At 48.3% G+C, this 25,316-nt stretch overlaps 9 protein-coding genes and 1 non-coding gene across 10 annotated transcripts; 8 read left to right on the plus strand and 2 right to left on the minus strand.

Moving 5' to 3' along the window:
* Positions 1-4: 4 nt before the first annotated feature.
* F5891DRAFT_344341 (autophagy-related protein 22-like protein) lies at positions 5-2,556 on the minus strand. The gene is made up of 13 exons (XM_041371432.1): positions 2,239-2,556; positions 2,161-2,180; positions 1,789-2,104; positions 1,519-1,736; positions 1,362-1,462; positions 1,272-1,309; positions 1,146-1,219; positions 1,018-1,095; positions 796-963; positions 669-742; positions 589-612; positions 444-540; positions 5-384 (listed from the first exon to the last, which is right to left on the minus strand). The coding sequence occupies exons 1-13, from the start codon at positions 2,405-2,407 to the stop codon at positions 208-210; spliced, it is 1,554 nt and encodes a 517-aa protein (XP_041232409.1). The 5' UTR covers positions 2,408-2,556; the 3' UTR covers positions 5-207.
* Positions 2,557-4,106: 1,550 nt separating this feature from the next.
* On the plus strand, positions 4,107-5,951 carry F5891DRAFT_1181151 (uncharacterized protein; the record flags this gene model as incomplete). The annotated part of the gene is made up of 7 exons (XM_041366011.1): positions 4,107-4,146; positions 4,203-4,332; positions 4,409-4,548; positions 4,596-4,693; positions 4,750-5,011; positions 5,152-5,596; positions 5,660-5,951. 7 exons carry the CDS (start codon positions 4,107-4,109, stop codon positions 5,949-5,951), a joined length of 1,407 nt encoding a protein of 468 aa, XP_041232410.1.
* Positions 5,797-7,051, plus strand: F5891DRAFT_1273772 (uncharacterized protein). The gene is made up of 3 exons (XM_041370155.1): positions 5,797-6,152; positions 6,178-6,568; positions 6,603-7,051. The coding sequence occupies exons 1-3, from the start codon at positions 6,091-6,093 to the stop codon at positions 6,891-6,893; spliced, it is 744 nt and encodes a 247-aa protein (XP_041232411.1). The 5' UTR covers positions 5,797-6,090; the 3' UTR covers positions 6,894-7,051.
* Positions 7,052-8,054: 1,003 nt separating this feature from the next.
* F5891DRAFT_998963 (uncharacterized protein) lies at positions 8,055-10,021 on the plus strand. Its single transcript, XM_041378516.1, has 2 exons — positions 8,055-9,608; positions 9,868-10,021. Exon 1 carries the CDS (start codon positions 8,205-8,207, stop codon positions 9,549-9,551), a length of 1,347 nt encoding a protein of 448 aa, XP_041232412.1. The 5' UTR covers positions 8,055-8,204; the 3' UTR covers positions 9,552-9,608; positions 9,868-10,021.
* Positions 10,022-10,560: 539 nt separating this feature from the next.
* On the plus strand, positions 10,561-13,034 carry F5891DRAFT_344435 (MFS general substrate transporter). Its single transcript, XM_041371433.1, has 13 exons — positions 10,561-10,870; positions 10,929-10,948; positions 11,005-11,320; positions 11,374-11,591; positions 11,648-11,748; positions 11,801-11,838; positions 11,891-11,964; positions 12,015-12,092; positions 12,141-12,308; positions 12,366-12,439; positions 12,496-12,519; positions 12,568-12,664; positions 12,724-13,034. Exons 1-13 carry the CDS (start codon positions 10,699-10,701, stop codon positions 12,943-12,945), a joined length of 1,602 nt encoding a protein of 533 aa, XP_041232413.1. The 5' UTR covers positions 10,561-10,698; the 3' UTR covers positions 12,946-13,034.
* A 624-nt stretch (positions 13,035-13,658) lies between these two features.
* F5891DRAFT_344515 (autophagy-related protein 22-like protein) lies at positions 13,659-16,211 on the plus strand. The gene is made up of 13 exons (XM_041371434.1): positions 13,659-13,981; positions 14,039-14,058; positions 14,120-14,432; positions 14,486-14,703; positions 14,760-14,860; positions 14,920-14,957; positions 15,009-15,082; positions 15,130-15,207; positions 15,260-15,427; positions 15,477-15,550; positions 15,607-15,630; positions 15,681-15,777; positions 15,828-16,211. Exons 1-13 carry the CDS (start codon positions 13,819-13,821, stop codon positions 16,047-16,049), a joined length of 1,590 nt encoding a protein of 529 aa, XP_041232414.1. The 5' UTR covers positions 13,659-13,818; the 3' UTR covers positions 16,050-16,211.
* Positions 16,212-16,213: 2 nt separating this feature from the next.
* Positions 16,214-17,859, plus strand: F5891DRAFT_1136029 (WD40-repeat-containing domain protein). The gene is made up of 5 exons (XM_041364805.1): positions 16,214-16,481; positions 16,534-16,606; positions 16,659-17,383; positions 17,433-17,490; positions 17,538-17,859. Exons 1-5 carry the CDS (start codon positions 16,287-16,289, stop codon positions 17,594-17,596), a joined length of 1,110 nt encoding a protein of 369 aa, XP_041232415.1. The 5' UTR covers positions 16,214-16,286; the 3' UTR covers positions 17,597-17,859.
* Positions 17,860-17,950: 91 nt separating this feature from the next.
* F5891DRAFT_t21 lies at positions 17,951-18,029 on the minus strand. The gene has a single exon. It is a non-coding gene; the product is annotated as a tRNA-Arg (tRNA).
* A 100-nt stretch (positions 18,030-18,129) lies between these two features.
* Positions 18,130-20,977, plus strand: F5891DRAFT_998991 (uncharacterized protein). The gene is made up of 2 exons (XM_041378517.1): positions 18,130-18,617; positions 18,676-20,977. The coding sequence occupies exons 1-2, from the start codon at positions 18,323-18,325 to the stop codon at positions 20,802-20,804; spliced, it is 2,424 nt and encodes an 807-aa protein (XP_041232416.1). The 5' UTR covers positions 18,130-18,322; the 3' UTR covers positions 20,805-20,977.
* Positions 20,978-21,797: 820 nt separating this feature from the next.
* On the plus strand, positions 21,798-25,315 carry F5891DRAFT_344688 (uncharacterized protein). The gene is made up of 22 exons (XM_041371435.1): positions 21,798-22,199; positions 22,252-22,364; positions 22,413-22,467; positions 22,523-22,704; positions 22,759-22,843; positions 22,892-23,003; positions 23,056-23,099; positions 23,153-23,240; positions 23,288-23,354; positions 23,402-23,449; positions 23,501-23,508; positions 23,566-23,618; positions 23,668-23,803; positions 23,861-23,950; positions 23,998-24,072; positions 24,137-24,289; positions 24,340-24,384; positions 24,433-24,465; positions 24,513-24,627; positions 24,683-24,805; positions 24,855-24,906; positions 24,962-25,315. The coding sequence occupies exons 1-22, from the start codon at positions 22,075-22,077 to the stop codon at positions 25,047-25,049; spliced, it is 1,890 nt and encodes a 629-aa protein (XP_041232417.1). The 5' UTR covers positions 21,798-22,074; the 3' UTR covers positions 25,050-25,315.
* The last annotated feature ends 1 nt before the right edge of the window (position 25,316 follows it).

The following is a 25,316-nucleotide window of genomic DNA, read 5'->3' on the forward strand; positions in this document are numbered from 1 at the left end:
AATCGGCCCGGGCATCTACCCTTTATATAGTTTTGACTTTGGTGGATATGACATGATTCTACCTCTTCTATCTGCACCTTGGTCAATGTTGCATCCCGACACATATGATGGATATATCAGAAATGCCCGAAGCCACACAAAGAGCATATATATAAATCGTTCTAGCGTGTGTGGCTGCGCTGCTCAGCCGCCCACTTCACAGCATCCCTACGTCCCCTTCGTGACATCAACCCCGAACCAGATCACCATCGAAGCAGCCGTGCACAACGCAAACAGGAACGGGAACCCCTGCCAGTTGTTCCCCGTCTTGTCGATGATGGCCTGTATCACATTGGGTCCTACCATAGAAGAAGCGCGGTTGGACAGACCGAACAGACCGAAGAACTGGCCAATGTAAGCCGAACGCAATGTGATAGGAAGCACGATAAAGCCAAGATACACACCATGTTATCAAAACCGGGCGGACTAAGCTCGGCCATCATCGTCTGGGAGAACGCGTAGTAGGGCGCCTGGAAAAGGCCGAACACGATGTTGCATGCCCTGAGAAGGATATGAAAACCAGATAGAGAAGTTAGATTCTTGACGAACCAGAACTCCCAGACATTATGGAATCTGATATATATGTTAGAGGGACGATGGATAGAACAAACAAGTCGAATAACACCGACCCAAGTCTTTCTGTCCATATTCCGATCATACCCCACAGCGGAATCAAAATAGTAACAACATTAGTCACCACAAACTGTGCCGTTGGCAGTCAGATAAACGAGTACGTGAAACGCTGACGCTACACACCATCTTCTTCGTGCTGATCTTCCAATATCTCTGGATGTACCAGAAGGCGAGAGTACTGATAGTCGAGGTAATCGCCTGTGACAAGCCCAAGTACGTATTTTGCAGGAACGAGAAACTGAACTTGTTGTTCTGGCAGATGCTGACGAGAGTTCCGGTGGTATTCAGTCCCTGTCCAAGACGTCCGTGTCAGGCATGGCTCAAGAGACAGACAACCAAACATACATCTGCGAGAAGGAAAAAAGAGAACAGGTACATAAAGGTGTAGGGAAGATGCTTGTATGTCTTCAGCGCAGCCCAGATCTGATGTTCGCGTGAGTCGATTTCTCAGGAATATTTTACTAAATACTCACCTGCTTCCACCCAATCGTCGTGTAGTGTTCGCCTTCAGGTAAACTAGGGCCTGGCCTAGGCTCCTGGAGGATAACTCGAGAGTTCTCAGTAAGAAGCCTACTAAAGACGAGCTACAATATACTCACACCACCAGATACCAAGTGCCACCCAGTACGTGTTGACGCTACACGTCAATCAATACAGCACCTCAAATATTTGATTGAAAAGAAGCTTACAGCACGAGGACATAATTGTCCACCTTGGGGTTGTTCGTCATCGGCAACAAAAGCGTTAAGTTCAGTAATAAGGTAGCTACATACCCGACATTACTATGAGCCTATATCGAACTATCGTTAGCTTCCGACAACAATAGACACAGCCCCTACAGCGCACGGTAGAAATATTACTGATCCTATTCTTTTCCAGAGATTCCTCTTGCTCGTAAACTTCAGTAGAAATCTCGCCGTTTTCAAACTTCTCTCTCAATTGACGTGCGTGCGGGGTATTGCGCGCGAGGCGAGGGAATAGAGCGACAAAGAAGACAAGAGTTGCGCCGTATGATACGAAACCGATGATGTAAAGAACCATCGCAAGGGACCATCGGTTCGGCGCTGCACAAAACGATCAGACATCGCGGGAAACACAAGATGCCCGGAAACGCACTGGTAAGGGCCATACAGGCATACTGTGCAGCCCAGCATACCACTGTGACAGCAAACAGTAACCACCGTCCGAACGTGCCGTAATCGGCGGCAGAACCGATGGTAGTGAATATGGCTGTCATTATAGCGAAACTGATGCCATTCGCAATCAGCACCACACTAGAAACTGACTTTGTGCCGCTACCCCAGGGAACTACACATTGGCCAGAAGCAGTTGTTGCAAGACATGACGAGCCGGGGCCTGCGACGGGATCATATCCTGCTGCTGTGGCAAGCCCCTGGAACAGAGTTTGTGTATAGCCCAGAGGACCGACACCCTGATTGTGTGAAGCATAGATAAGCAGAGCGGGCTAATAATATTCGACCGACTCACATTGTCACCATTACAGTACACTGGCGTTGAGCTTTGTCGGAGAATGATAAGGGACGATACATGTGTACCAGAACTCACGATAATAGCTCCACAACTCCCTTCTCGTCACGAGCGGTTCATCATTGCTGATGGATAAGATAGCAATCTTGTTCGCGTCCTGATCGGACGATTCGTCTGATTTGATGTCCTCAGCCTGTACTATCTCATTGTGGAGGGGGCTGGGCAGGGATGGAGGTGACGTAGACATGATCAGACCCGATATATGATATATCAGGTCAAGCGAAGAAGCGCTATGAAACTGGAGGGAGGTACGAAACGCCCATCACATCCTGATATCAAATTACATGACATTCCACGCCTGAATCGGCCATGGCGTTGTTCCTGTGTATATTAATGGGAGAGGTCCACGGAACTAGATTAAACAGCTCTATCAGGGAATACATCGGCATACGTTCGTGTCATGATGATGCCATCAAACAGGACAACTGTATCGGACCCGTGATGCGATTCTGAATGAGCGGCCGGTCCTGTGCTCCTGTGATATAGTTAGAACTGAAAGGTATTTGCCATTTCGTGTGCGCGCGCTAGCATCTGGCGTTTAGAGGGTCAAGGAAGCGGTGGAGTAGGCTGCTCACATGTACAAGGTCTCCACAACAATACGATCGTGCGAAAGAGCCAAACAGCTGTAACAGCCTCCTTTTCGCTCTCTGACTTACTCCGAGTTCAACTGAAATACATATGTGCGACACATTGGGTAATTCTCTTGCCTCATTTGCAATGTCCAGATCTGTTTCGACGTTGAAGGTTGCCTTAACCTTCATGCCAACTGCAATCTCTATCATGTTCGATAGTGATGCGCGCTCGTTCCAAGTAGCTTGAAATCCCTTGGGAGTTTGTAAGTATGAGGGAACGGATCAACTCGATATGCTGACTCGGACGACCACGGCTACCATACTGGATGTGACGAACGAGGTCATTCCGATATTGTGGATCAGTGGCACGGACTTGTTCCTTTGAAGCATCCATGGCCAGTCCATTCAAACAATGCAATCCAGACATGCCTTTTATGTGAAGGAAAGGAACGAGTTCAGTGGTGTTTCAAAACGTTGAGTCGTTGATGTCGGTGGCAGTTGCGTCACATGAGCAACACGGTCACGGGAGTTGTACTGAAATAGAAATTTGAATTCCTGCAACTCTAGCTGAGGAAGTGCAGTTAGGTGGCCACCTCAAGGAACCACGAGTCGATGTCCATCTATTTGATGATTCCCCGGTGTACATTACATCTCTCCCTCGTCGAAGTCCATGCATGTCCTCGGTCAAAATGCCATTAATATATTCCCCTCACCTTCAAGCCGGCAGCGGTCACAGCTTCCTGAACATTCATCAATTGCTCTTCACCGAATAAGCATACAATTGGTTGCATCCTTGCTTTTCAAGTTGACAATCTTTTTCTAGTTCTCTGGCCAGGCAAGATTATTCCTCCCCTCCATGGCACTATCGGCTCAATCGGACGAGTCGTATAGAATCATTCGGTTCTTCTTAGCGTGCCGTTTTCAGTGGTTTTCTCATTGTGCGCATTACTATACGAAATACATTCGATTCTACATTTGGCGTTGATGTGCTGACTGAGTAGTACCATACAAGTCCAATCACTTTGAGACTCGCCCCCTTCGACCTCGGCTGGCCACTTTCGCTGAAGACCGGTCACGACGTTGTCTACATTAAATTGTTCCGCTAATCCTGGTCGGTGATCTCCATTACCAGCGCTTATAGTGCAATTATACCAGGGTCTATATCGTGCCGAGCAGCCCTAGACAACATGGTAATACACGTGTAGTATGAACTGAACCCTCAACCTTTCTCTCAGCTGAACTCTACCCAGTCCCCATATCCTTACCCCCGTCTTCCCTTCTCGCAGATTCCGTCCATAACTCCATCGCACCATTATGCCTGATAGCTCAGAAAGCCGAAATATCAGACTTGAAGGTGAGTTCCTCCATATTGCCTTCGCATCTGTTTTATCATCCTCACTCTATCTACAGTCATCAACGGAAAGAATATTCAAGTTCCTTCCAAGCACATTCCCGCTGGCATCTACATATCCGTCAAAGTCGACTCCCAGAGGCGCCGGAAATCAGCCATCAGCGTCTCATCATCTAATAAATCTGTAGCGTGGGGGAATATTATGACTTTGTAAATTCCATGCAGATTTTCAGACGCAATGCAAGAATTGATTATCTGTCTATAGATCATCACACTCCTTACCTGCGTTGTCAGTGGAGATCAGGGCATCCTGTGAGCTTGGTCGAATGCTAGGCGGTGGTGAGGTCGTTGGAGGCCTTCAAATGTCGTGGAATGGGCTACTCGATCATGGAGATGAGCCATTTGGTGAGTGATTCGCTTCTCGTTCATACACATACACTAACGTCTCGTAGATTTATCCCCCCCACCCGTGCGCGGTGTCTACCCTTCCCTCAAGCTGAAGGCCACCATTGTACATGCTTGCAACTATCAGGACGACGCACTGTTCGATGTGAGTGACGCTGGTATCTGTTCTGATGTATTTTGCTGACAGAACGCAAACTGCAGTCCCTCTTAGACTGCGAGATTGCTCGAGACACAGATGCGGGCCACGTACAATTTGCCGCATACGTGACGAGCAAGACAGTCTCTCACCTGAACGACGCTGTAGAGCATTTTCAGTTGGTTCTGGACCAGTGTCCGGTCAGCCATCCAGACCATGCAACGGCTCTCACCAACCTTGCGTGGGCCCGCCTCAAAGGCTACATCCGAAATGATCTTCAAGACATCGATGTCACCACTTCCCTCTTCCGCAACGCCCTTGCATTGCGTCCGCAGCCCCACCCATATCATCCATTATCTCTATATAATCTCACCGAAGTGCTGACTTGGCGCCACAACAAGAAAGTACTGCTGCCGACATCCGCGAAGCCGCCTAACTCTATCATGAACTACTGCCTCTCTGTCCAGATGGCACCTACCTTCGTAGCATCGCAGCAGGGAAAAATGGTGTTGATTATGTGATCGGTGGATGCAACAATCTTCCAACAGACGCATCCGATGAAGGCATCCATCTTCGAAGAGTCGTCCTCGAGCTCTGTCCTCTGGGCCATCAACTCCGTTCCAGCGCCCTCGGCATGCTTGCGCACGCAGTTGAAGGATGTTTTAATCAGCACGGCAACATCGATGATCTTGACACGAGCATACAGCTTTGTCGTGAAGCCGTGTCTCTGTGCCCCGAGGGACATGCTGTCCATGCTGACTACCTGGACAACTTGGCCGTCTCACTTGTGTCCCGCTACAATCATCAAGGCAAACCTAATGACCTCAATGAGGCCATCTCTCTGCACGAAGAAGCACTGCGCCTGCGCCCTGTTGGGCACAAATATCGTGATTCCTCAATAAACGACCTAGGGTGGGCCCTCATCGCCTGTTTCAACAAACGCGGTGACATTGATGACATCACCTGAGCTATCAGCCTCTATTGCGAGGCACTGACGTTGCGCCCACCTGGGCATCCACATCATGACACCACGCTTAACAACCTTGCCCTCACGCTCAATACCAGTAGCGAGGATCTCAACGAGGCCATTGATTTGTTCCGCGAATCCCTTCGGTTAAAGCGGCTTGACCATCCAGGGCGCCATGCAACTCTTATCAATCTGAGCTCAATGCTCTGCTCTCGTTTCACGCAAACTCAGAAGAATGAAGATGTCGAGGAGGCCATCACTCTCTGCAAACAATCATTAAAGGCTTTGGATTTACCATAGCCAGACAGATACTACTCATATTTCAGACTACAGGAAGCCTCGTTACCAGATTCTACATGACCCTGCTGATTCGTCGCTCGCTATAGAGAACTTCAGACTTGTATCAAGACATCCTACTCGAGGATTTCCGGAACGCATCATGGAGGTTATTGAGTGGGCTCGCCAAGCAGAAGTTTGTGAACATGAATCTGCCCTAGAAGCGTACGTGCTTTGAACATTTTGACAGCCACGTGATGACACAATCATCGTTCACCTCGCAGTGTGAGGCTGCAACCGCCTTTTGTGATGCACGGTCACTTCCTGTAGATGCAGCCTCATGTGCCATACGGGCCCGGTCATCATCCTCATTGCGTGTCAATGCTTGTGCAGCGCCATCATTGTCCCAATGTCAGGAGACCCTCCATCATGTTCCTTTACCGTCCATCGCTCTCGCAGAACTGAAGATTCTCAAGGATAGCTTCATCAGGGCAATACGACATTCGTCTCGGATGAACCCAGGGGAGTCGAGGACGGATCTCATAGTGCTCTTGCGGAAATTATGGGGACTAGATCATGCTACCCATCGTCGACGTACTGGAGCACGTTCTCAAACTAAAGCGCCGCTCTCGAATCTGGCTGTGTCCGACTGCAGCTCATCCATTTCAAACAAAGGTGGATCGTTCTGGGAAGGAGCCATGCCTGGAGGATCTCTACATTTGCTCTTACACGCCGACACTTTCGGCTCTGATCAGATCTAGACAGTTGATGAAGAAGCGCATGCCTCCGTCCTTTGTGGCGATCGGACAGGGTCAAACGGGTCACGGTGCAGGGAAAGGCAAGGCACTTTTAGCTGTCGACAGCGAGCTTGAGCTTGTCCATAAGCTCGTCCCTGCGACGGCCAACCGCACCACTATTTCTGGCGGCGCAGCCACACAAGCAGGTGCACTCTCAGTTTTGCAGTAGAACACATGGGTGCACCTTACTTGTCATGGGAAGCAGGATCCTACGCAGCCTTACGATTCGCATTTCGTCATGAAAGATGAATCTGACACTGCTCGATGTCATAGAAAGACATATTCCGCAAGCCGAATTCGCATTCTTATCAGCTTGTCATACTGCTGCAGGCGATGAGGAGACGCCCGACGAAGTGATCCACCACGCTGTGGGAGGTCGACGATGCTGTCGCAAAACACGTCGTCGAAGCTTTTTACAGGTATATGTTTGGAGATCTGAAGAAAGGTGGTTTCATGGACTGTACGAAGGCAGCCTGGGCACTCGACTGTGCTGCGCACGTCGTGAAGACGAAAGTGCCGCTCGAGCAGAGGATCCATACTGGTGTGTAGTTCTACCTCGTATTGCTGTCGTCTAGTACATATTTACATGCCCATCACACATCCTGGTGTCAAATTGCATGGTATTCCACGCCTTAATCGGCGTTGGCGTTGTCCCTGTGTGTGATATTAATGGGAGAGGCCACAGGGACTAGACTGGCACAGGTTCGCGTCATAGTGATGCATCAAACAGGATGACTGCATCGGACCCTTGATGCGATTCTGAATGAGCGGCCGGCCCTGTGCTCCTAGGATATAGTTAGAACTGAAAACTATCTGCCATTTTATGAGTATGTAGGCTACATTTGGCGCTAAGAGGAGGAGCGGGAAATGTTGAGAGTTGTAAATAGTTCTCTGCACTCAAAAAAAGCTGGTGGGCCTGCCGCGGTACTGATGATGCATTGGTGATCATGCAATGATGCATCCCTGCAGTTGCAGCAAAATCTTGCATCGGTCGCCTGCGATACAAATCCATATTTAGTATTGGCGCTCTGGGCGCCCACTTGCACTGGCTATCTCGAGGGACAACATCTCTTTGCAAATTCAATCCAAATGAACAGCGGCGTCGCCGCCCTAATTCATCTATTAGTCTCTTTTTCTTATATTCCATTTTATTCTACAATATCTGAGCCTACGGATAGTGGCAGGCGAAGTCAGTCATTTCTTCTGTAAAAGAGGCCAGGGAAACGGCCGGAAAAGTCAACGAAAAGCATACAGTGCTTTCTCTTGGATCATTTTAAATTATTTGGACGGGCCTAAGGCCAGACAATCATTGAAATGCAAACAAACGTATATATATCAAGCAGATTTCCGATTGGGTTCGCGTGAGTCGTAGGCCAAGTTAATTTTGAAGGCATCACTGGGAGCTGTGCAGGTGTGGTACATATAAGATTGGAGGAATTCTAGGCGATACAGTGCAACAAACGCAACACCCAAGTGTTCCATGATGTCCATCAATTTACCACTTAAGAAGACGTCCTTCACCCTTGATACCTCTGGTGTCATGGGGTTCTTCGGCGGAGAAGAAGCGCTCTCCGCCATGTCAACTGTCCATCTCTACCGGGGCAGGCATTTACTCGGATGGTACAACTCTCCTGGAAGCTATACTGTTGCTAAGAAATTTGGCCAGTTGGCGAAATCTCGACTCTGGGACGGCATCTTTCCAGGACCGAATCCAACGCCTGAAGAGATGTTTGGCCTGGATGGGAAGGAGGGACCTCGCTTTATCGGGGCATTCTCGGGCACAGATATGACGCCCACAGGACACCTCGCATACCTTATAGCCCAAAAGGTAAAAGATACCGAGGAGAAGATTGATTTAGGGGGAAGAAAGACTACACCAGGGTCGGTGAGCATCATAGAGCTCGACAACGTGGAATGGCATCAGGGAGACAACGTGCCAAGGAAGAAAGTTTTTCATGCCCTGTATGCTGCTATACCCATCACCAGCAGTCTGGCAGCGTGCCTCGCTTGTGCATTTGTTCACGATTGGCTCGCATCTGGGCTGATCATTCTGGGCATGGTCTCGAGTGGCCTGTCTTGCCTTGTCATCGGTTCGGGGAGGCTGCATTTCAAGCGTGTCGAACCTTCGTCATATGCACCACGGGGAGATGGATTTCTTTTGATGCGTAATGATATTGTCATCTTGAAGGGCGCAGAGAAGCAGGTGGTGTCGATAACCAAGGGCAAACTCGTTCTCGACATGGGTTGTATTCACGGTGAAAAGTTCAATGCCGTCGGGATCTGCTCCTTGCTGCTCCTGTCACAGTTTCTTATTCAACTTCTCCTCGTTCCTCGAGCAACGCTATTCGGCCAGATTATGTTCCTGTCGTCGCTTGCAGTGTCTTGGGCATATAATTCGTTTCTGTCATCACTGGAGAAAGAGAAGATTCAGACAGATATACTGTGGAAATGGCTCGATGAACCATCAATCACAAAATTTGCGCTCCCCAACAGAACATCGGAAGCGGCGTGCACATGCTTCATCTTGCACGCAGGCGTCGACATGTCGAGGAAATCGTCTACAGATTTCAAGCCGAAGAAAATCCTGGAGTGCATGATCCCCAATGATACAAGAGTTTGGGAGGCATGGAGGATACATGTGGCGGAGCAGGTGTTGAGTAAACAGAAAATCAAATATTTTAGGCCGATTGAAGGGCTTGTAGCGGACTTGGACGATGAGGAACAGAAGCTCCTGGGACAATTACTGGCAGACGCAGAGCACGGTTATAGATGTTACCAAAAATATTATGTAGGGATCAATGGCTTGAGTCTTGACACCCTAGCATAGAGAAAACGTAGTATGAAAAGGAGTGCTTGAAGCTATCGACCATTTGTTGAATCACACCTGGAGGAAATGATACGAATCGTCAGTAACTTAATCAAAGTAGAGCTAATAGGGATGACAAAAAGCATAATACTACTTAATATTGAGCGCTCCGATTGCAAATTACAACCGTCATCCAGCCTCTGCAAGGGTCAATTGCTGGCGGCTACTGCGACTAAAGCAGAAACACAGCACAACTAGTAACCCCAGGCTGTTGGGAGTGCTTGGTTCGTCTTTGCGCAGGAATAAAGGAATGCGAATTCGGATTAGCAACACGCACCATCATGATTTGGCTTTCGTCTACTGCGGTGCCCGACCGATGCGGATAGAAAATGGCGGATCCTCTCAGTGCTGGTGAGAGATCCGCGGCTTGCCAACGCTGCACTTGAGGGGTTTCAAACGCCTTCAGCGGCGCTCATGGTAGTCCAAAAAAGAGTGGTATTGCATGCACAGCCACCTGAAAAGAGTGTCTTATTAATCACCGAGTCACCCTCCCTTCTGTTAATTATCATGGTCTGCCTAGGGCAGACGACTTCAATTTAGACGTTCTCTATCTCTGCTGCTAGACTAATCGAAGAAAGATAGGCATTCCCCGATATCTAATATCTCTCCCCGCAAAGATGATGGATGATAGGCTCCAAGCTTTTCTCAGGGAACAAAGCTTGATTCAGAAGTCAGCGCTGGGATGCAGCTACCGACTTACAGACCCGGCCGCCCTTGTGACCATCAAGCTTGTGATAAGCTCCCATATATATTATAAGGTACGTCTAACCAAAAGTAATCTAGCATGCACATGTACATAAACACATCTGACCTCAGTCACGCCCGTCCTAATTAGAGCTTTGATAGGCCTCCCTGGGCCTCAGGTGTGGTAACACTTACCTCGTTGGCTCAAATGTGGATCCGAGATGACAGTAATCTCCAATAGTTGGACATGGGTGGGAGCGGCTCAAGAGTGATTTAGTTGAAAGTTCCCCCAAAGGGCCCAAACGTAAAATGTGGTACAAAATCACCTATTTTTCATGTCCACCTTTCACCGCCCAGCCGTAATACTAACCTCCCTCCAGCTTCACAGCGCTTCTTCGCTTGACCTGATATATCGGGTCTGGCCATGTCCACGTCACCTCCATCCCTGCCCAGCGCCCTCCAGAATAAGGTAGTGCAGGCTGAGGACATCAAGTCAGACGAATCGTCTGGCCAGGATGCGTTGAACCAGATTGCTATCTCATCCATCAGCAAGGATGAACCACTCGTGACGAGAAGGGAGTTGTGGAGCTATTATCGTGAGTTCTGGTACACATGATCGTCCCTTGTCATTCTCTGACAAAGCTTTAACGTCAGTGTACTATAATGGTGATAATGTGAGTCGGTCGAATATTATTGGCTCGCTCTGCTTATCTATGCTTCACACAATCAGGGTGTCGGTCCTCTGGGCTATACACAAACTCTGTTCCAGGGGCTTGCCACAGCAGCAGGATATGATCCTGTCGCAGGCCCCGGCTCGTCATGTCTTGCAATAACTGCTTCTGGCCAATGTGTGGTTCCCTGGGGTAGCGGCACAAAGTCAGTTTCTAGTGTGGTGCTGATCGCGAATGGTATCAGTTTCGCTATAATGACAACTATATTCACTACCATCGGTTCTGCCGCCGATTACGGCACTTTCGGACGGTGGTTACTGTTTGCTGTCACAGTGGTATGCTGGGCTGCACAGTATGCCTGTATGGCCCTTACCAGTGCGTTTTCGGTTGTTTCGTGTTTCTCTTGACATCTAATCGTTTTTTTGCAGCGCCGAACCGATGGGTCCTTGCGATGGTTCTTTACATCATCGGTTTCGTATCATACGGCGCAACTCTTGTTTTCTATGCCGCTCTATTCCCTCGCCTCGCGCGCAATACCCCACATGCACGCCAATTGAGAGAGAAGTTTGAAAATGGCGAGATTTCACCTGAGGTTTACGAGCAAGAGGAATCACTGGAAAAGAATAGGATCAGTAATATCTCTACCGTGCGTTGTAGAGGCTGTGTCTTTTGTTGTTGGAACCTAACGTTCGCTCGATATAGGTTCATAGTAATGTCGGGTATATAATTACCTTATTGCTGAACTTGACACTTTTGCTGCCGATGACGAACAACCCGAAGGTGGACAATTATGTCCTCGTGCTGTAAGCTTTTTGTCAATCAAGTATTTAAGGTGTTGTATTGATTGATGTGTAGTGTCACCACGTACTGGGTGGTACTTGGTATCTGGTGGTGTGAGTATATTGTAGCTCGTCTTTAGTATGCTTCCTGCTGAAAATTCTCCAGTCATCCTCCAGGAACCCAGGCCAGGCCCTAGTTTACCTGAAGGCGAACACTACACGACGATTGGATGGAAGCAGGTGAGTATTTGATAAAATATTCTCGAGAAATCGACTCACGCGAATATTAGATCTGGGCTGCGCTGAAGACATACAAGCATCTTCCCTACACCTTTGTGTATCTGTTCTCTTTCTTCCTTCTCGCGGATGTATGTTTGGTTGTCTGTCTCTTGAGCCATGCCTGACGTTTTGGACAGGGACTGAATACCACCGGAACTCTCGTCAGCATTTGCCAGAACAATAAATTCAGTTTCTCGTTCCTGCAAAATACGTACTTGGGCTTGTCACAGGCGATTACATCGACTATCAGTACTCTCGCCTTCTGGTACATCCAAAGATATTGGAAGATCAGCACGAAGAAGATGGTGTGTAGCGTCAGCGTTTCACGTACTCGTTTATCTGACTGCCAACCGTTGGTACAGTTTGTGGTGACTAATGTTGTTACTATTTTGATTCCGCTGTGGGGTATGATCGGAATATGGACAGAAAGACTTGGGTCGGTGTTTTTCGACTTGTTTCTTCTATCCATCGTCCCTCTAACATATATATCAGATTCCATAATGTCTGGGAGTTCTGGTTCGTCAAGAATCTAACTTTTCTATCTGGTTTTCATATCCTTCTCAGGGCATACAACATCGTGTTCGGCCTTTTCCAGGCGCCCTACTACGCGTTCTCCCAGACGATGATGGCCGAGCTTAGTCCGCCCGGTTTTGATAACATGGTGTGTATCTTGGCTTTATCGTGCTTCCCATCACATTGCGTTCGGCTTACGTTGGCCAGTTCTTCGGTCTGTTCGGTCTGTCCAACCGCGCTTCTTCTATGGTAGGACCCAATGTGATACAGGCCATCATCGACAAGACGGGGAACAACTGGCAGGGGTTCCCGTTCCTGTTTGCGTTGTGCACGGCTGCTTCGATGGTGATCTGGTTCGGGGTTGATGTCACGAGGGGGCGTAGGGATGCTGTGAAGTGGGCGGCTGAGCAGCGCAGCCACACACACTAGAACGATTTATATATATGCTCTTTGTGTGGCTTCGGGCATTTCTGATATATCCATCATGTCAGGATACAACATTGGCCAAGTTCGGCTCACTCCAAAGGAGCCTGGAGGCCGTCTGATCGTCTTTCCGACGTTGCTGCAGTTTCGCGTGGTACCCAGTGTTTGGATTCGGAGTACGACTCAGCACTTAACAGCGACTTTGGATGTTGACGTTTTCAGACTGGCCTGACAATTTGGGTTATGTCGGTTTATACTTTTGAATGTCCAGTTTCTATATCTCTCCGCGAAAGCATGACGAAAGATGATACTATGCTTACTAGGAAACAAAACCGGCTTTAATTGTAGCCGGGCCGCAATACCGAAGTTGCCAAGTATGTTGTTCCACCACAGTTGCCAGTCTCCAGCGACGTCAGCTCCATCTTGAATCTATCTCGCTTGACAATGCATGCTGAGTCCATTCGACTAGAAGACATTTGTAATGGGTAAATAACGATGCACCGAGCATTTGCCTTGGACTGGGATGTACATTGTAAATGGGACAGAAGTATCAGAAGAGAGAGCATTCGACTTTGCGAAACCACCACGCGGTTGACTCGGAGGGACTAGTGCTATCAGTCACCGAACCACGATGCAAAGACTTGGACTGGTCTTACACCGATGCAAATTCTGCCACCTGGCAGAACATAGTTTTGCCGAGGAATTTTGCCAGTTCTGCCGGCAGAACTGCTTCAAAATAGCCCTACAACACTAGCTCAGCCTTTGCCCCATAAGGTACGCGCGTAACCATTAGTAAATGCGAAAGAGAGGTTTGGAGCACACATGTGATATGGCCAATCACGCATCTTTGTTCGGTCTACGAGCTCATTCTCGACCGCCATGTCCACAATACCTCCTTCGGAAGACTTAGCCCGTCCCTTCCACGCTGATGTAAAACAGGTTGCGGATATCAGGTCTGACCTGGACGCGAACCACATTGCTATCTCATCGATCGGCTTGGATGAACCGCTCGTGACCAGAAGGGAGTTGTTGAGCTATTACTGTGCGTTCCAATACACGTGCTTCCTCCCCACCATTCCTTGATTAAGCTAAACATCAGTGTACTCTAACGGTGGTAACGTGAGTCAGTTCAGGTATTCGCGTATCCCCCACTCTACTTATCTCACGTGCCTCCAACCAGGGTGTCGGTTTGGGCTATACACAGACCCTGTTCCAAGGGCTCGCCACAGCGGCGGGATATGATCCCGTCGTAGGCCCCGGCTCGTCATGCCTTGCAACGACTGCTTCTGGTCAATGCGTAGTTCCCTGGGGTAGCGGAACAAAGTCAGTTTCCAGTGTGGTGCTGACTGCAGATGGTATTAGTTTCGCCATCATGACAGCTATATTAACTACTATCGGTTCTGCTGCTGACTATGGTACATTCGGACGGTGGTTGCTGTTCGCTATCACAGTAGTATGTTGGGCTGCACAGTATGCTTGTATGACACTTACCAGTGAGTTTCCGGGTACCACGCATTTTCTAAAGTCTGATCATTTCGTGCACCAGCACCAAATCGATGGGTCCTTGCGATGATTCTGTCCATCATCAGTTTCGTCTCATACAGTATTACTCTAGTTTTCTATGCTGCTTTATTCCCTCGTCTCGCGCGAAATACACCACGTGTACGCCAGTTGAGAGAGAAGTATGAAAACGGCGAGATTTCTCCTGAAGTTTACGATCAAGAGGAGTCGTTGGAAAAGAATAGGATCACCGATATTTTTACTGTGCGTCTTGTGTAAGGCTTCGTGTTGTTGTCACGAGCTGACTATCTTTTGTACAGGTTCATAGCAATGTCGGGTTTGTAACCACACTATTGCTGAACTTGGCGCTTTTGCTGCCAATGGCGAACAACCCTAAGGTGGACAATTATGTGATCGTGGTGTGAGTTTTTATCGTTTGCGAGTTCCAGTCATTGCATCGATTGACCGATTGATATGTAGCGTCAACACATATTGGGTGGTATTAGGTATCTGGTGGTGTGAATAAACATTGGCTAGTCTTTCTGGGCTTCCTGCTGAGAACCTTTGAGTTATCTTCCAGGAATCTAGACCAGGCCCCGATTTGCCTAAAGGTGAACATTACCTGACAATTGGATGGAAGCAGGTAGGCATCTATCGGGATACCGTGAACTTTGCTCACGCAAACGTTAGATCTGGGCTGCGCTGAAAACATACAAGCATCTTCCCTACACCTTTGTGTATCTGTCCTCCTACTTTCTTCTTGCAGACGTACTGTTTGGTTGTCCGTATCTCAAGCCGCACCTGACATATTTTTTGACAGGGGCTCAATACTACTGGAACCCTTGTTGGCATATGTCAGAACAACAAGTTCAGTTTCTCGTTCCTACAAAATACCTACCTGGGCTTGTCTCAAGCAATAACTTCGACAATCAGCACTCTCGCCTTCTGGTACATCCAGAAATATTGGAAGATCAGCACAAAGAAGATGGTATGTATCGCTACCTTGTGCTATCTTTATTTGACTGTCAATGACACAGTTTGTGGTCACAAATGTCGTGACGATTTTGATTCCACTATGGGGTATGATCGGAATATGGACAGAAAAATTTGGGTCGGTGTTATTTGATTTGTTTCATGATATCATCATCCCTCTAAGGAGTGCATTAGGTTCCACAACGTATGGGAGTTCTGGTTTGTCAAGACTATGCGCCTGTCTCGTTGTGTTTTTATATTCTCATCAGGGCGTACAACGTGATGTTTGGTCTCTTCCAGGCTCCCTATTACGCGTACTCTCTGACAATGATGGCCGAACTTAGTCCGCCAGGTTTTGAAAACATGGTGTGTAATTCGGTTTTCTCGTTCCCATCGCGTTCACTCACAATAACTAGTTCTTCGGTCTCTTCGGACTGTTCAACCGCGCCTCTTCCATGGTAGGGCCCAATGTCATACAAGTCATCATCGACAAGACGGGAAACAACTGGCAGGGTTTTCCCTTCCTATTTGCGATGTGCACGGTTGCCTCTGTGGTGATTTGGTTTGGGGTTGATGTCACGAAGGGGCGCAGTGATGCTGTGAGGTGGGCGGCTGAGCAGCGCAGGCATATATACTAGAGCGATCGTTGTATATTTTCGCTCTTTGAGGAGACCTGGACCATTTCTGATCCATGTTAGAAAGTTCTTGGAGTAGTCCCTAGATCTGACATAGATACTACTTGTAGATATTTTCACCGCTGCTTTATTGCAAAACAATAAATCACGTGACCACTTCTGTCTTCGAGACTTTGAACTTCTTCATTCACTGACTGACGAGTCTACGTCTTGAACTCACAGCATCCGCACCCGGTCACGATGTCAAAACGAGGCGCATCTCCACCGCCATCTACAGAAGGAACTCTCATTAAAAGAGCGCGCTCGAACTCCCCTGCTCAAAACCAAATTATCATTTCATCTGGCAACGATGACCGACAGAAAGGTCTCATACGAAGCGTCAAGCGCACAAGCAACCTAGAAGCACCTATCGTTAGCTTGAGCGGATCTCACTCGGTGAGACTTGTAAACAATTTTCGTTTAGGATGGTGTATTAATGAGTTCGAAGGCGGAAATTTTGAGCTGTAGATTTGACCCTACTGGGCAAAACATTGCTGCTTGTTCAGCGGACCGAAGCGTCTGTACGTGACATCTCTGAGTGTTTTATGCGAACTGTTTACAAGTGAGGTATAGCTTTGTGGAGGACGTATCCACCAAATACCAACTACGGCCTCCTCTCTAGCCACCATAAAGCGCCCATTCTTGACCTTCAATGGTCCCTCTTCTCACCGCTCCTTTATACCGTATCCGCAGACCAAATGCTGTCCTTTACGGATCTTACCACCGGCCAGCGAACAAGAAAAATTCGTGCTCATCGCGGAATCATAAACGCGCTGGACCGGACTATGGCAGGCGGTGCTGGCATCGAGCTCATTGCCACCGCCTCGGACGATGGAACTGTACGTGTGTGGGAGGGTGGAGAAGATGGTTCGAAGAGCAGCATTGCAGTGTTTGAACTCGGATGTCCAGCGACGAGTGTCGCGTGGAGCGCGGATGGGCAGAACCTCTATATCGGCGCGCTAGACAACGAGATTCATGTATATGACTTGCGCAAGGGCGAGCAGGTTTATGCTCTGACTGGTCATACGGACACGCCGACGTCGCTTGCATTATCACCCAATGGTGCCTACCTCCTCTCACCTTCATTCTCATCTCATACCGTCATTCATGATGTACGCCCGTTTTCGCCCTCGCCAACGAGGATACACCGTGTGTTGCAGGGTGCTCCAGCTGGTTTCGAGAACACGCTTTTGAAAGGTGCATGGAGCAAGGACGATGGAGGACAACGGGTTGCGGTTGGTGGTGCGGATCGGATGGTGTGTGTTTGGGACGTCGACAGTGGGCGTGTGTTGTACAAGGTTGGTGTTATCCCATTCGACTTCTTGCATGTGACTTACCATCTTTTAGCTGCCGGGGCACAGGGGCACAGTCACTTGTGTAGACTTCCACCCAAAAGAACCTATCAGTAAGATTTCCCTTTTGTCTGGTTGATTTCTACTGACGTGTCTACAGTTCTTACTGGCAGCAAGGACGGAACTATGCTGTTGGGCGAATTAGACCCTGGTGTGTAAAATATGCGATGCATCGAGTAACGCGGAGCGCCGCTGTCACATTTGATAGTTTGATATTTCAGTTCAAACTCACCAGACATCGACATGTGTTGTTATTCTTATCATTCATGCTGCATTGAATTAATATTAGTCGTGGCTTCCTTGGAAAGTGAGTTCGTGCATAGTAATATCGACTGTGAGATGGACTTTAAAGTTCCTTATGTTACCATGTCAAACGATGTAACTTAAATTTAAGCTGGCAGCCTCCACGAATTCCAAAAGTCAGACAATTGTCTCATGCGGTTATTTTTCGAATTTTCAACGCTACACGGATCAGAAGAAAATAGCTGTGTCCCGAAATACAGGAAAATATTATGACCACCGCAGGGGTCGAACCTGCAATCTCCTGATTACAAAGTCGTAGTCAGACGCGATGCCATTTCGCCAGGCGGCCTTGCTGAAGCACTTTATTTATGTTACACATGCATGACACGTAGTAGCTGCAACTTCACAACGCGGTCTTAATGTAAATGATAATTTTAAGCCGAACTTCTACTGTTTCATACAAGTCTCATATGTATGGGACACGAAACGTCACAGAACATATCACTGAGTCTCCTGTTCTCTTTTCGCTCTATCACCAGTGCTAAGCACCAGCTAACGAGGATCAGACCCGAGCGTTGACTGACCCTTCGTCTGTTTGACCGCTATACCTGTTATCTGCGTCTACCTTCTGAGTTGTCTCATATGCTGTCTGCGTCAGTGACGACCACTCCTCGGCCACGGCCGCCAGGTCGGGTACGAAGAATTTCCACCCACGTCAAAACTTCCCCACCTCCTCCGTACGCTGCCACATCGCTTCTTGATGATCCACTGGATAACTCCTCGGATCTGAAACGAAAGTCTTTCAACGGCGCATCTGCAATCGCTGCATGGGATGACATCCCTACTAATCATCCTCAAAATTGGAATGGGAGGTCTCGTGAGGAGCTGTCTGAGCTCCTCCTGAAAGCTGATGAGCTCATCAAAGACCGAGAAAATGGTGTGTCCTTTGATGCTTTATTCTAGAGAAATGTACTCAAATCGTTGTCCCTGTGTAGAACTCAGTTTCACCACAGCTGTCTGTAAATCATTGTATGAAAATAATCTAGAGCTCCAGAACAAGCACAAGACGCTTCTTGCTCGCTTGCCCACTTCATCAGCGTCTGTCTCTCCATCCGGATCCTCGGCATCCTCTCCAACTACTCCCGGAACACCTCTTCCACACTCCCCCCATTATTATACCAATACCTCTTCCTCCCACGCGAACACCAGTGTATCTCGCTCGCGCCGGTCGCAGAGACGCGTTTCTGTCTCCCCTGCGGACCTTGCTCTACTTTCCGATCAGAATGCTGAGCTCCTTGCTAAGCTAGAAAAACTTGAATCTGAATCTGTTCAGACTGATCAAGCGGGACGACGAAAATTGCGCTGTTTGGAGAAAGAGATTCAAGGGCTCCGAGAGGAGCTCGAAACAACTCGTGCCAGGAGTGACGAGCTCGAGAACAAGGCAAAACTTGTTAGTCCCAGCCTCGAGTCTGAGGAAGCGTCAAAGAGGCGGCATGAGAGAGAGGTGCGAGTCCGCGCTCTACGGGGTAGGAGCGAGAGCGATGCGAATGACGGAGAAGTACGAGACTTTGCGCCAGGGGGGGCTCTTGCATCTCAAGGGGTCTCGAAGAGATCTACCGCGCTAGGCAGGTCAGAGAAACGCAAGCGTCCATCGCAGTGTCTACGCCGGCATGCTTCTGAAGCCATCTTTCGTTCGGCCCCTACGGATAGCAAGCTTTCAAGAAAGATGTCTTTATACAACGGTTCCTCTCGATCATTCCCCCAGTTACAGTCTCCTCTCCCCACTCAGTTTCCAGTCCCGGCAACGCCTGAATATGCGCTCGTGTCGCAGCTCCTTCAAAAGATCCGTGAGCTTGAACATATTAATTCACAAATAACGGTGCAGCAAGAAAAAACGACGGCATCGCTTCAGTCGGTTCAAAGAGATGCCGCAAGCATCCAGCTCCTATATGAGAGCCTTAGTGATGTCGATGTCATTGACTGGCTGGCTGAAGATGACAGCTTCGAGAATCCCGGTGTCCACGAGGAAAATGAACATGACGAAGAAGACGAGACAATTCGTTTCGCCAGTCTCCGTCGGTCTATGCTCGCGGATTCCTCGGTTGATTTTGATAGCGGCATCGAACCAGACAAACAGAGTAGCATGCGGCATGCAATCCTTCCAGAGCTCTTCCCTCTACCTGCACATCATCGCACACGTCGATCTGTTGTTGGATTATTTGACTCTCCGACTGTATCTGATGTCAGTGATGCACCGTCTGTACAATCACTGATTATCCCTGGTCTATCGGCCGTCCCTTTTGTCCCTCAGCCCATTACGGAACCTGTGACCCCCGAAGAATTGGACTTGCCAGCACCTCTAGCTGCGGTATTACCTACCACAGACTTCACGGCCCCCCAGACTCTTGACAATGAGCTAGGGCTTGCATGGGACAACTGTCATGAGAACGACCACTTCCGCACACCAAGTTTAATCGATCTTACATCGCTTTCTCCTTTATCCGCTGGCAACGCCGTCGGCGTTCCGGATTCCGGGACACTTTCCCCGAAAGACAAGCTGTCCTTTCCTCCGTCTTCTAGTTATATATCAACTCCCTCCACATCTTCCACCTCGTTTGCGGAGCAAGTTAGCTTGAAAATAGACGGTGTTCATGATCTTGAGCCCCTGACGTATAGTCCGCCCAATGCGCACGTGGAAACACTTGCAGACAAGAAGTGTCGCAAGTCGCACACCATTCGCATGCGCACAAACCACTGGACTGAAGGTCGCTTTGAAGCAACACTTCTCTCTGCTCCGCAGAGGGGGAGCTCTGCTGATCTCGCCCGTCCTCCCACTCCAGTTCCTCAAAGACTCGTAAACGAGTTCGTGGATAGCATAAGCCGCCATCGCACTCATTCCCTTTCCCGCGGTCTCACAGGTGATGAACCAAGGACAGCTTCTGCATCGCCAGCCTCCCTTCGTCAGCGACTTCAGAAGCCCCAGAAGCGACGGTTCGTATCGTTCGTCTTAGAGCTGTGGCTGTGGTTTCAGTTCGCTATCGTCGTGGTCATCTTTCTTTGGGCGATGGCGAAGCGCGGACCGAAGAGTGTGTTAGAGGAAGCTCAGAGAAGGAAGATTCAGTGACGATATTTTGGGCGGTGTTTCATTGTACTTTAGGTTTAATATTGAATATGTTCTAGTAGGCTAATGATATACGAGATTCTGCGCTAGTAGAGTTTTGGTTTGATGTGTTACCGACTGGAACGGTGCACGCAATTAATAGGCTACTTACGCAATCCATTTGTGCACAATGTTCTGCCTAGTCTTTGACAAATGGCATGTTCTCGAACTTGATGGCTGACACGGGTGCCGGTTCCTGGAATCGTGCAGCTGCGGTACCACACGTGTGTCCACTGGCTACCAGTGGCAGCTGAGCGCTAGCTATGAGCGCGGACGATTCCTTTCGGAGTGGCGTCTACCACGTACATGCTGACACTGTACACGTTTCAGTAAACCTGCCGAATTATTCATCCTTTTGAGACATATGCTCATGTTACCGCTGTGCTCAGGCTAGTGATATAAACATCCTAAATATTAATATACCGACACTCAAACACAGTCTATTGGTCAGTCAGTACTTCAAGGACTCAGTAGCACACTCAGGGACCCGAAAATCCCCCGCGCGCGCGCCTAAACCGATTTGGATCTGGGACTCCGAGCTCTTATTAGTACTAGTACTATCCGTTGAATCGCGCGCGCCTCTCGCACAGGTCTGAGCCGTGATTGTTGTGGAGCGCGTCGAGCTAGTTCATCCGCTTTCTCATATGTTGTCCTGGCTTGGTCCAGGCTTCATTGATCAAATTTTCAAAGCTCAAAATGTAAGCTCCGAGCCTTGGTTACGGTCCCCAAACCCTTGATAACATTTTGTATGGCTCCCCATGACTGGTACCCCATATCACAGAATGACAAGTGTCTTGGCAAATGAAGCGTTCCTGTGCTAGTGGGGTTCGTATCGCCAGTTTTTGTATCTTGCGCAGGCATCTCGAACGGAAAATGCGGCACTCACGTACAGATGCGGCAATATTTACGCCATGTGCTTACAAGTGAGGGTCGATGCTTCCCAGTAAACCCCCACTAGATTTATCTGTGAGTCACACGACTGCACACGACGCCCATCAGACTTCAAACTGACAAATCCGACGGCGTTGGCATGAGAGTATAAAGTGATGGAAAATACCTTTCGATCTAATGCTTTGATAAACAGCTTTCTTTCCTTTTGACGTGTCTGAAAAAGTCTAGCATACAGGAATCACTCGTGCAAGTTATCCCCTCCGCCGATACCACCGAGTCCCCGCTACCGATTAGAGAGCCACTTTCCGGAACGTCGACAACTTCCTCAACTCCCGCTGTGGACATGCCTTCACTTGCAATCAAGGTACCGCCTCCAGTCAGCACGTCAAGGCCTGTGACGCTCGAAGAATGCAAGTCCGGCATAACCGAGAGACAAGAGAATGGCTTCCTTCGAAGGTGGCAGCAATGGTTCACACTCTCCAGTCAAAGTAATCGGGCGATCTTTATTGATTAATTCTAGGAACTATCTTCATGATTGCTGGAAACCCTACGAATACATCGAACAGATTCCCCGCGTAGCCACCCAGGAGCCTACTTATTTCTACTTGAACGTTCGACGGAAGACAGATGAAGGTGCGCCCTCAGGCATTACATAGCTGCAATTGATGTACCAGTATGTAGAGAAACCAAAACTGGTTTTCAGTGATTTTAGTCCCATTTTACTCGCTTGCTTACGGTACGGTGTATTTAAGCACTCAGTTTATCAGATGATGAATCATTATCTTCTGCAGCTCCATTGTGGGGGGTGAATGCTTGAGCCAATATCCACAAGTTCATATCGACGAGCTGCTTTTGGAGCTATATTCGTTGGACAGTCGCACCGGTGACGCACGTAAGGCTTTGGAAGATAACAAAGAGGATGGCATCGTACAAAGTGCGAAAGCGCTGGGGCATGCGCATGAGGGTCTACATGGTATGTAATTCGTACTCTTTATGGTAACTCGTTTCATACCTTTTATGATGGCAGACGGCGACGTGCGCACATACCTTACGGCCGCAGTCCAGCAGCTTGACATTCTCTTACTCTTGCTTAAAGAAGAATTCAAGTCAATGTGCGACATGCCCTGCGTTTTTATCTCTTGGTATCTGATTTCCCGTAGAGCTGAACGATTGAAACATGCAGTAGTACACGGTCGCATACCGCTCGATCTGCTGGAGTTCTACTTCCGGAAGAATCAGCAGTACTACTACCTCGACGATAATGATGATTTTGTGAGAGAACCAACAATACTCTGCGAGACGCTCAGATAGATGAAATATGCAGGATGCATTCCGCTTGATCTCAACTTTTTACGATGACTTTGACCAGTAAGTTGTAAATGTTACTTGTGGGAATGTCATTTTCCCATCTTCTTCTGCAGAACATTCACCCTCAACGGCGAGGGTACATTCTGGAACGGAACCAAGTGGGTTACGGTCGAGCGAGGTCGGATAGTTAAACTAACTGAGGTCTGTTCCCGATACTATCCTACTTTCGTCGTACTAATGACATTCAGGGGTCGTTGATCTTGGCTGATTTTCAAACCTTCGAGATGACGCCTGAGATACGTAGACGACTTACAGGTAAGAGCACATGTCCCGCAAATGTTCCGCGTTAACCCTAGCTCTAGAGCGCGGCAGGAAGTACGCCTCACTAGCGGGGTTCCATTACAAACTTCGTGCGTTTTCTCATTGCTATTGAATTATTAAGTCAACCTTACCTCTCTTAGATAGAGGAGTGCGCCCGATCATGAGATAGGTGGATAGTTTCTCACTGACCTGTCGTCTCCAACAGCGACGGATCATAGTTGATCGCTTAGCCTGGAATACATTCGCCTACGACCACACGTAAGGATTGTTTGCCAGTCATTCATTGTGTGATCTCATTGACGACTAGAGATGAAACCCCGTTCCCATACCCCCTTCTTCAAGACAGAAGCAAGGCCCGAGACAACGATAACATCCCACCTGTGCCCGAAGATGATATCGCTCTTCTCCCGCGATTCATGCCAGGTTTTGATCTGGAACGCAAGGTAATCACATAAAAGCATACATTCGAGCACCTCTGATAGTGCATGGCTTCCTGCAAGTCGTGGGGCTTCTTTGACGTTGATGAAATCGAGCCAATAAGGTTCAATGAAAATGCCTGGAAGCACATTGTGCTTGACGAGGACTCAAAGGTAAAGCCAATTAACTCAGATATTTGTTCGTCTTCTCATTACGACAGGATGTCATCGAAGGAGTTGTGGGTGCATTCGACTTCAGCAAGGAGGCCATGGCAGATGAAGAACAATCGGGCTTGGTAGGTCAAGTTACCTGTTCGTTCCAAAATAGCACGAATGTTACGGCGCACCTCTCGCTGACAGGTTATACTACTGCATGGACCATCAGGGACTGGCAAAACGGCGACCGTTGAAGCTATAGCGGAACATTTTAAACGGCCGTTGCACTCTCTCGCAGTATGTTCCCTTCCGTCGGATACGACCTTACTTGTGGACACGTTGACATCCCGTCTGGATGTATGTTCGTGCGCTGTTGTCCACCTTGATGCAAATTCAGCATTTCACAGGTAGCAAGATCATGGAATGCCATAGTATTGGTTGAAGCTGGGGATGTGCGGTATTTTACATGTTTCTTCAATCATGAGTTGACTTGCATCCAGATTCTCATGCAGACTCAGAGGCACGAGCCAATGGTACGCATTAGGTGTCTCCGTCTTGTGCTACCCTGACCTGCCATCAGATGGAGGAACATATTCGCATCTCGATGATACTCGACTTCTTTGAGCGGCATCGGTGCATTGTATTTGTTACTGCGAGAACTACATGTACTGCATACATGTCGCATTTTGCTATCAGTACAGGTTTTATTTGCTAACTTATCAGTCCCACGCTCACCTCTCACTCTTACAGCTATCCAATATCCTGAATTAGATGGCGATTCCCGCCAAACTATGTGGTCCAGTATGCTCACAGAGGAAGCAGACAATATATCTCGTCGAGACATCGAGGAGCTGTCTAGAGTTGCAGTCAACGGTAAGTAAACCACCACCCTCTTGTAGACGGTCGCTTCAATATTTGGCAGGTCGGGCGATGAGGAACATTCATACTACAGCCAAAGCACTAGCGCGTTCTCGGTACTTGTCTTCATTTTCATTTGCCGTGAGATCTCTGATCGATCCAATATCATAGTAAACAACCTATATCTTTATACCATTTGAAGACTGCTGCAAAAATACAAGGACAGGTTGAAGGTGCGGGATATCATCTTTACTGGTGACCTAGTCCAGAGCCGTTTATTGAATATACTTACCCTTTAATTGAATTGCAAGAATGTAATACTTAGATGGACAATGTATGTAGACTCTCGATAGACGTATCGTAGGGCAGTTTTTTTGGATTTCTTGACTATGAACAATGTAGCAAGTGTAATTGTCACCAATCAGTAGACCGCGATTGACCACAAAGCTTCAAAGTACTTCATGGAAATCGCGTGAGCTCTTGTCACGTGTGTCGTCACATGATTCACTGATATCATTACGAGTTC

This window comes from Suillus fuscotomentosus (assembly GCF_016647785.1).
Source record: "Suillus fuscotomentosus strain FC203 chromosome Unknown F5891scaffold_3, whole genome shotgun sequence".
Lineage (NCBI taxonomy): Eukaryota > Fungi > Basidiomycota > Agaricomycetes > Boletales > Suillaceae > Suillus > Suillus fuscotomentosus.

What these genes read in the sequence shown, in the direction of transcription:
- F5891DRAFT_344435 (XM_041371433.1), top strand. Translation starts at nt 10,699, where the DNA reads ATGTCCACGTCACCTCCATCCCTGCCCAGCGCCCTCCAGAATAAGGTA. An exon ending in TGCCTGTATGGCCCTTACCA is followed by an intron (nt 11,321 to 11,373) that starts GTGCGTTTTCGG and finishes GTTTTTTTGCAG; the next exon opens with CGCCGAACCGATGGGTCCTT. An exon ending in GGTACTTGGTATCTGGTGGT is followed by an intron (nt 11,839 to 11,890) that starts GTGAGTATATTG and finishes AAAATTCTCCAG; the next exon opens with TCATCCTCCAGGAACCCAGG.
- F5891DRAFT_344515 (XM_041371434.1), top strand. Translation starts at nt 13,819, where the DNA reads ATGTCCACAATACCTCCTTCGGAAGACTTAGCCCGTCCCTTCCACGCT. An exon ending in GGATCACCGATATTTTTACT is followed by an intron (nt 14,704 to 14,759) that starts GTGCGTCTTGTG and finishes TCTTTTGTACAG; the next exon opens with GTTCATAGCAATGTCGGGTT. An exon ending in TGACAATTGGATGGAAGCAG is followed by an intron (nt 15,083 to 15,129) that starts GTAGGCATCTAT and finishes CGCAAACGTTAG; the next exon opens with ATCTGGGCTGCGCTGAAAAC.
- F5891DRAFT_344341 (XM_041371432.1), bottom strand. Translation starts at nt 2,407, where the DNA reads ATGTCTACGTCACCTCCATCCCTGCCCAGCCCCCTCCACAATGAGATA. An exon ending in CTTTTTTCCTTCTCGCAGAT is followed by an intron (nt 964 to 1,017) that starts GTATGTTTGGTT and finishes CGTCTTGGACAG; the next exon opens with GGACTGAATACCACCGGAAC. An exon ending in ATATGGACAGAAAGACTTGG is followed by an intron (nt 613 to 668) that starts GTCGGTGTTATT and finishes CATATATATCAG; the next exon opens with ATTCCATAATGTCTGGGAGT.
- F5891DRAFT_1273772 (XM_041370155.1), top strand. Translation starts at nt 6,091, where the DNA reads ATGGAGGTTATTGAGTGGGCTCGCCAAGCAGAAGTTTGTGAACATGAA. An exon ending in CATGAATCTGCCCTAGAAGC is followed by an intron (nt 6,153 to 6,177) that starts GTACGTGCTTTG and finishes ACATTTTGACAG; the next exon opens with CCACGTGATGACACAATCAT. An exon ending in CGCCGCTCTCGAATCTGGCT is followed by an intron (nt 6,569 to 6,602) that starts GTGTCCGACTGC and finishes TTTCAAACAAAG; the next exon opens with GTGGATCGTTCTGGGAAGGA.
- F5891DRAFT_998963 (XM_041378516.1), top strand. Translation starts at nt 8,205, where the DNA reads ATGATGTCCATCAATTTACCACTTAAGAAGACGTCCTTCACCCTTGAT.
- F5891DRAFT_998991 (XM_041378517.1), top strand. Translation starts at nt 18,323, where the DNA reads ATGCTGTCTGCGTCAGTGACGACCACTCCTCGGCCACGGCCGCCAGGT. An exon ending in CATCAAAGACCGAGAAAATG is followed by an intron (nt 18,618 to 18,675) that starts GTGTGTCCTTTG and finishes GTCCCTGTGTAG; the next exon opens with AACTCAGTTTCACCACAGCT.
- F5891DRAFT_1136029 (XM_041364805.1), top strand. Translation starts at nt 16,287, where the DNA reads ATGTCAAAACGAGGCGCATCTCCACCGCCATCTACAGAAGGAACTCTC. An exon ending in TTCAGCGGACCGAAGCGTCT is followed by an intron (nt 16,607 to 16,658) that starts GTACGTGACATC and finishes AGTGAGGTATAG; the next exon opens with CTTTGTGGAGGACGTATCCA. An exon ending in GTGGGCGTGTGTTGTACAAG is followed by an intron (nt 17,384 to 17,432) that starts GTTGGTGTTATC and finishes ACCATCTTTTAG; the next exon opens with CTGCCGGGGCACAGGGGCAC.
- F5891DRAFT_344688 (XM_041371435.1), top strand. Translation starts at nt 22,075, where the DNA reads ATGCCTTCACTTGCAATCAAGGTACCGCCTCCAGTCAGCACGTCAAGG. An exon ending in GGATAGTTAAACTAACTGAG is followed by an intron (nt 23,241 to 23,287) that starts GTCTGTTCCCGA and finishes AATGACATTCAG; the next exon opens with GGGTCGTTGATCTTGGCTGA. An exon ending in TGCTTGACGAGGACTCAAAG is followed by an intron (nt 23,951 to 23,997) that starts GTAAAGCCAATT and finishes TCATTACGACAG; the next exon opens with GATGTCATCGAAGGAGTTGT.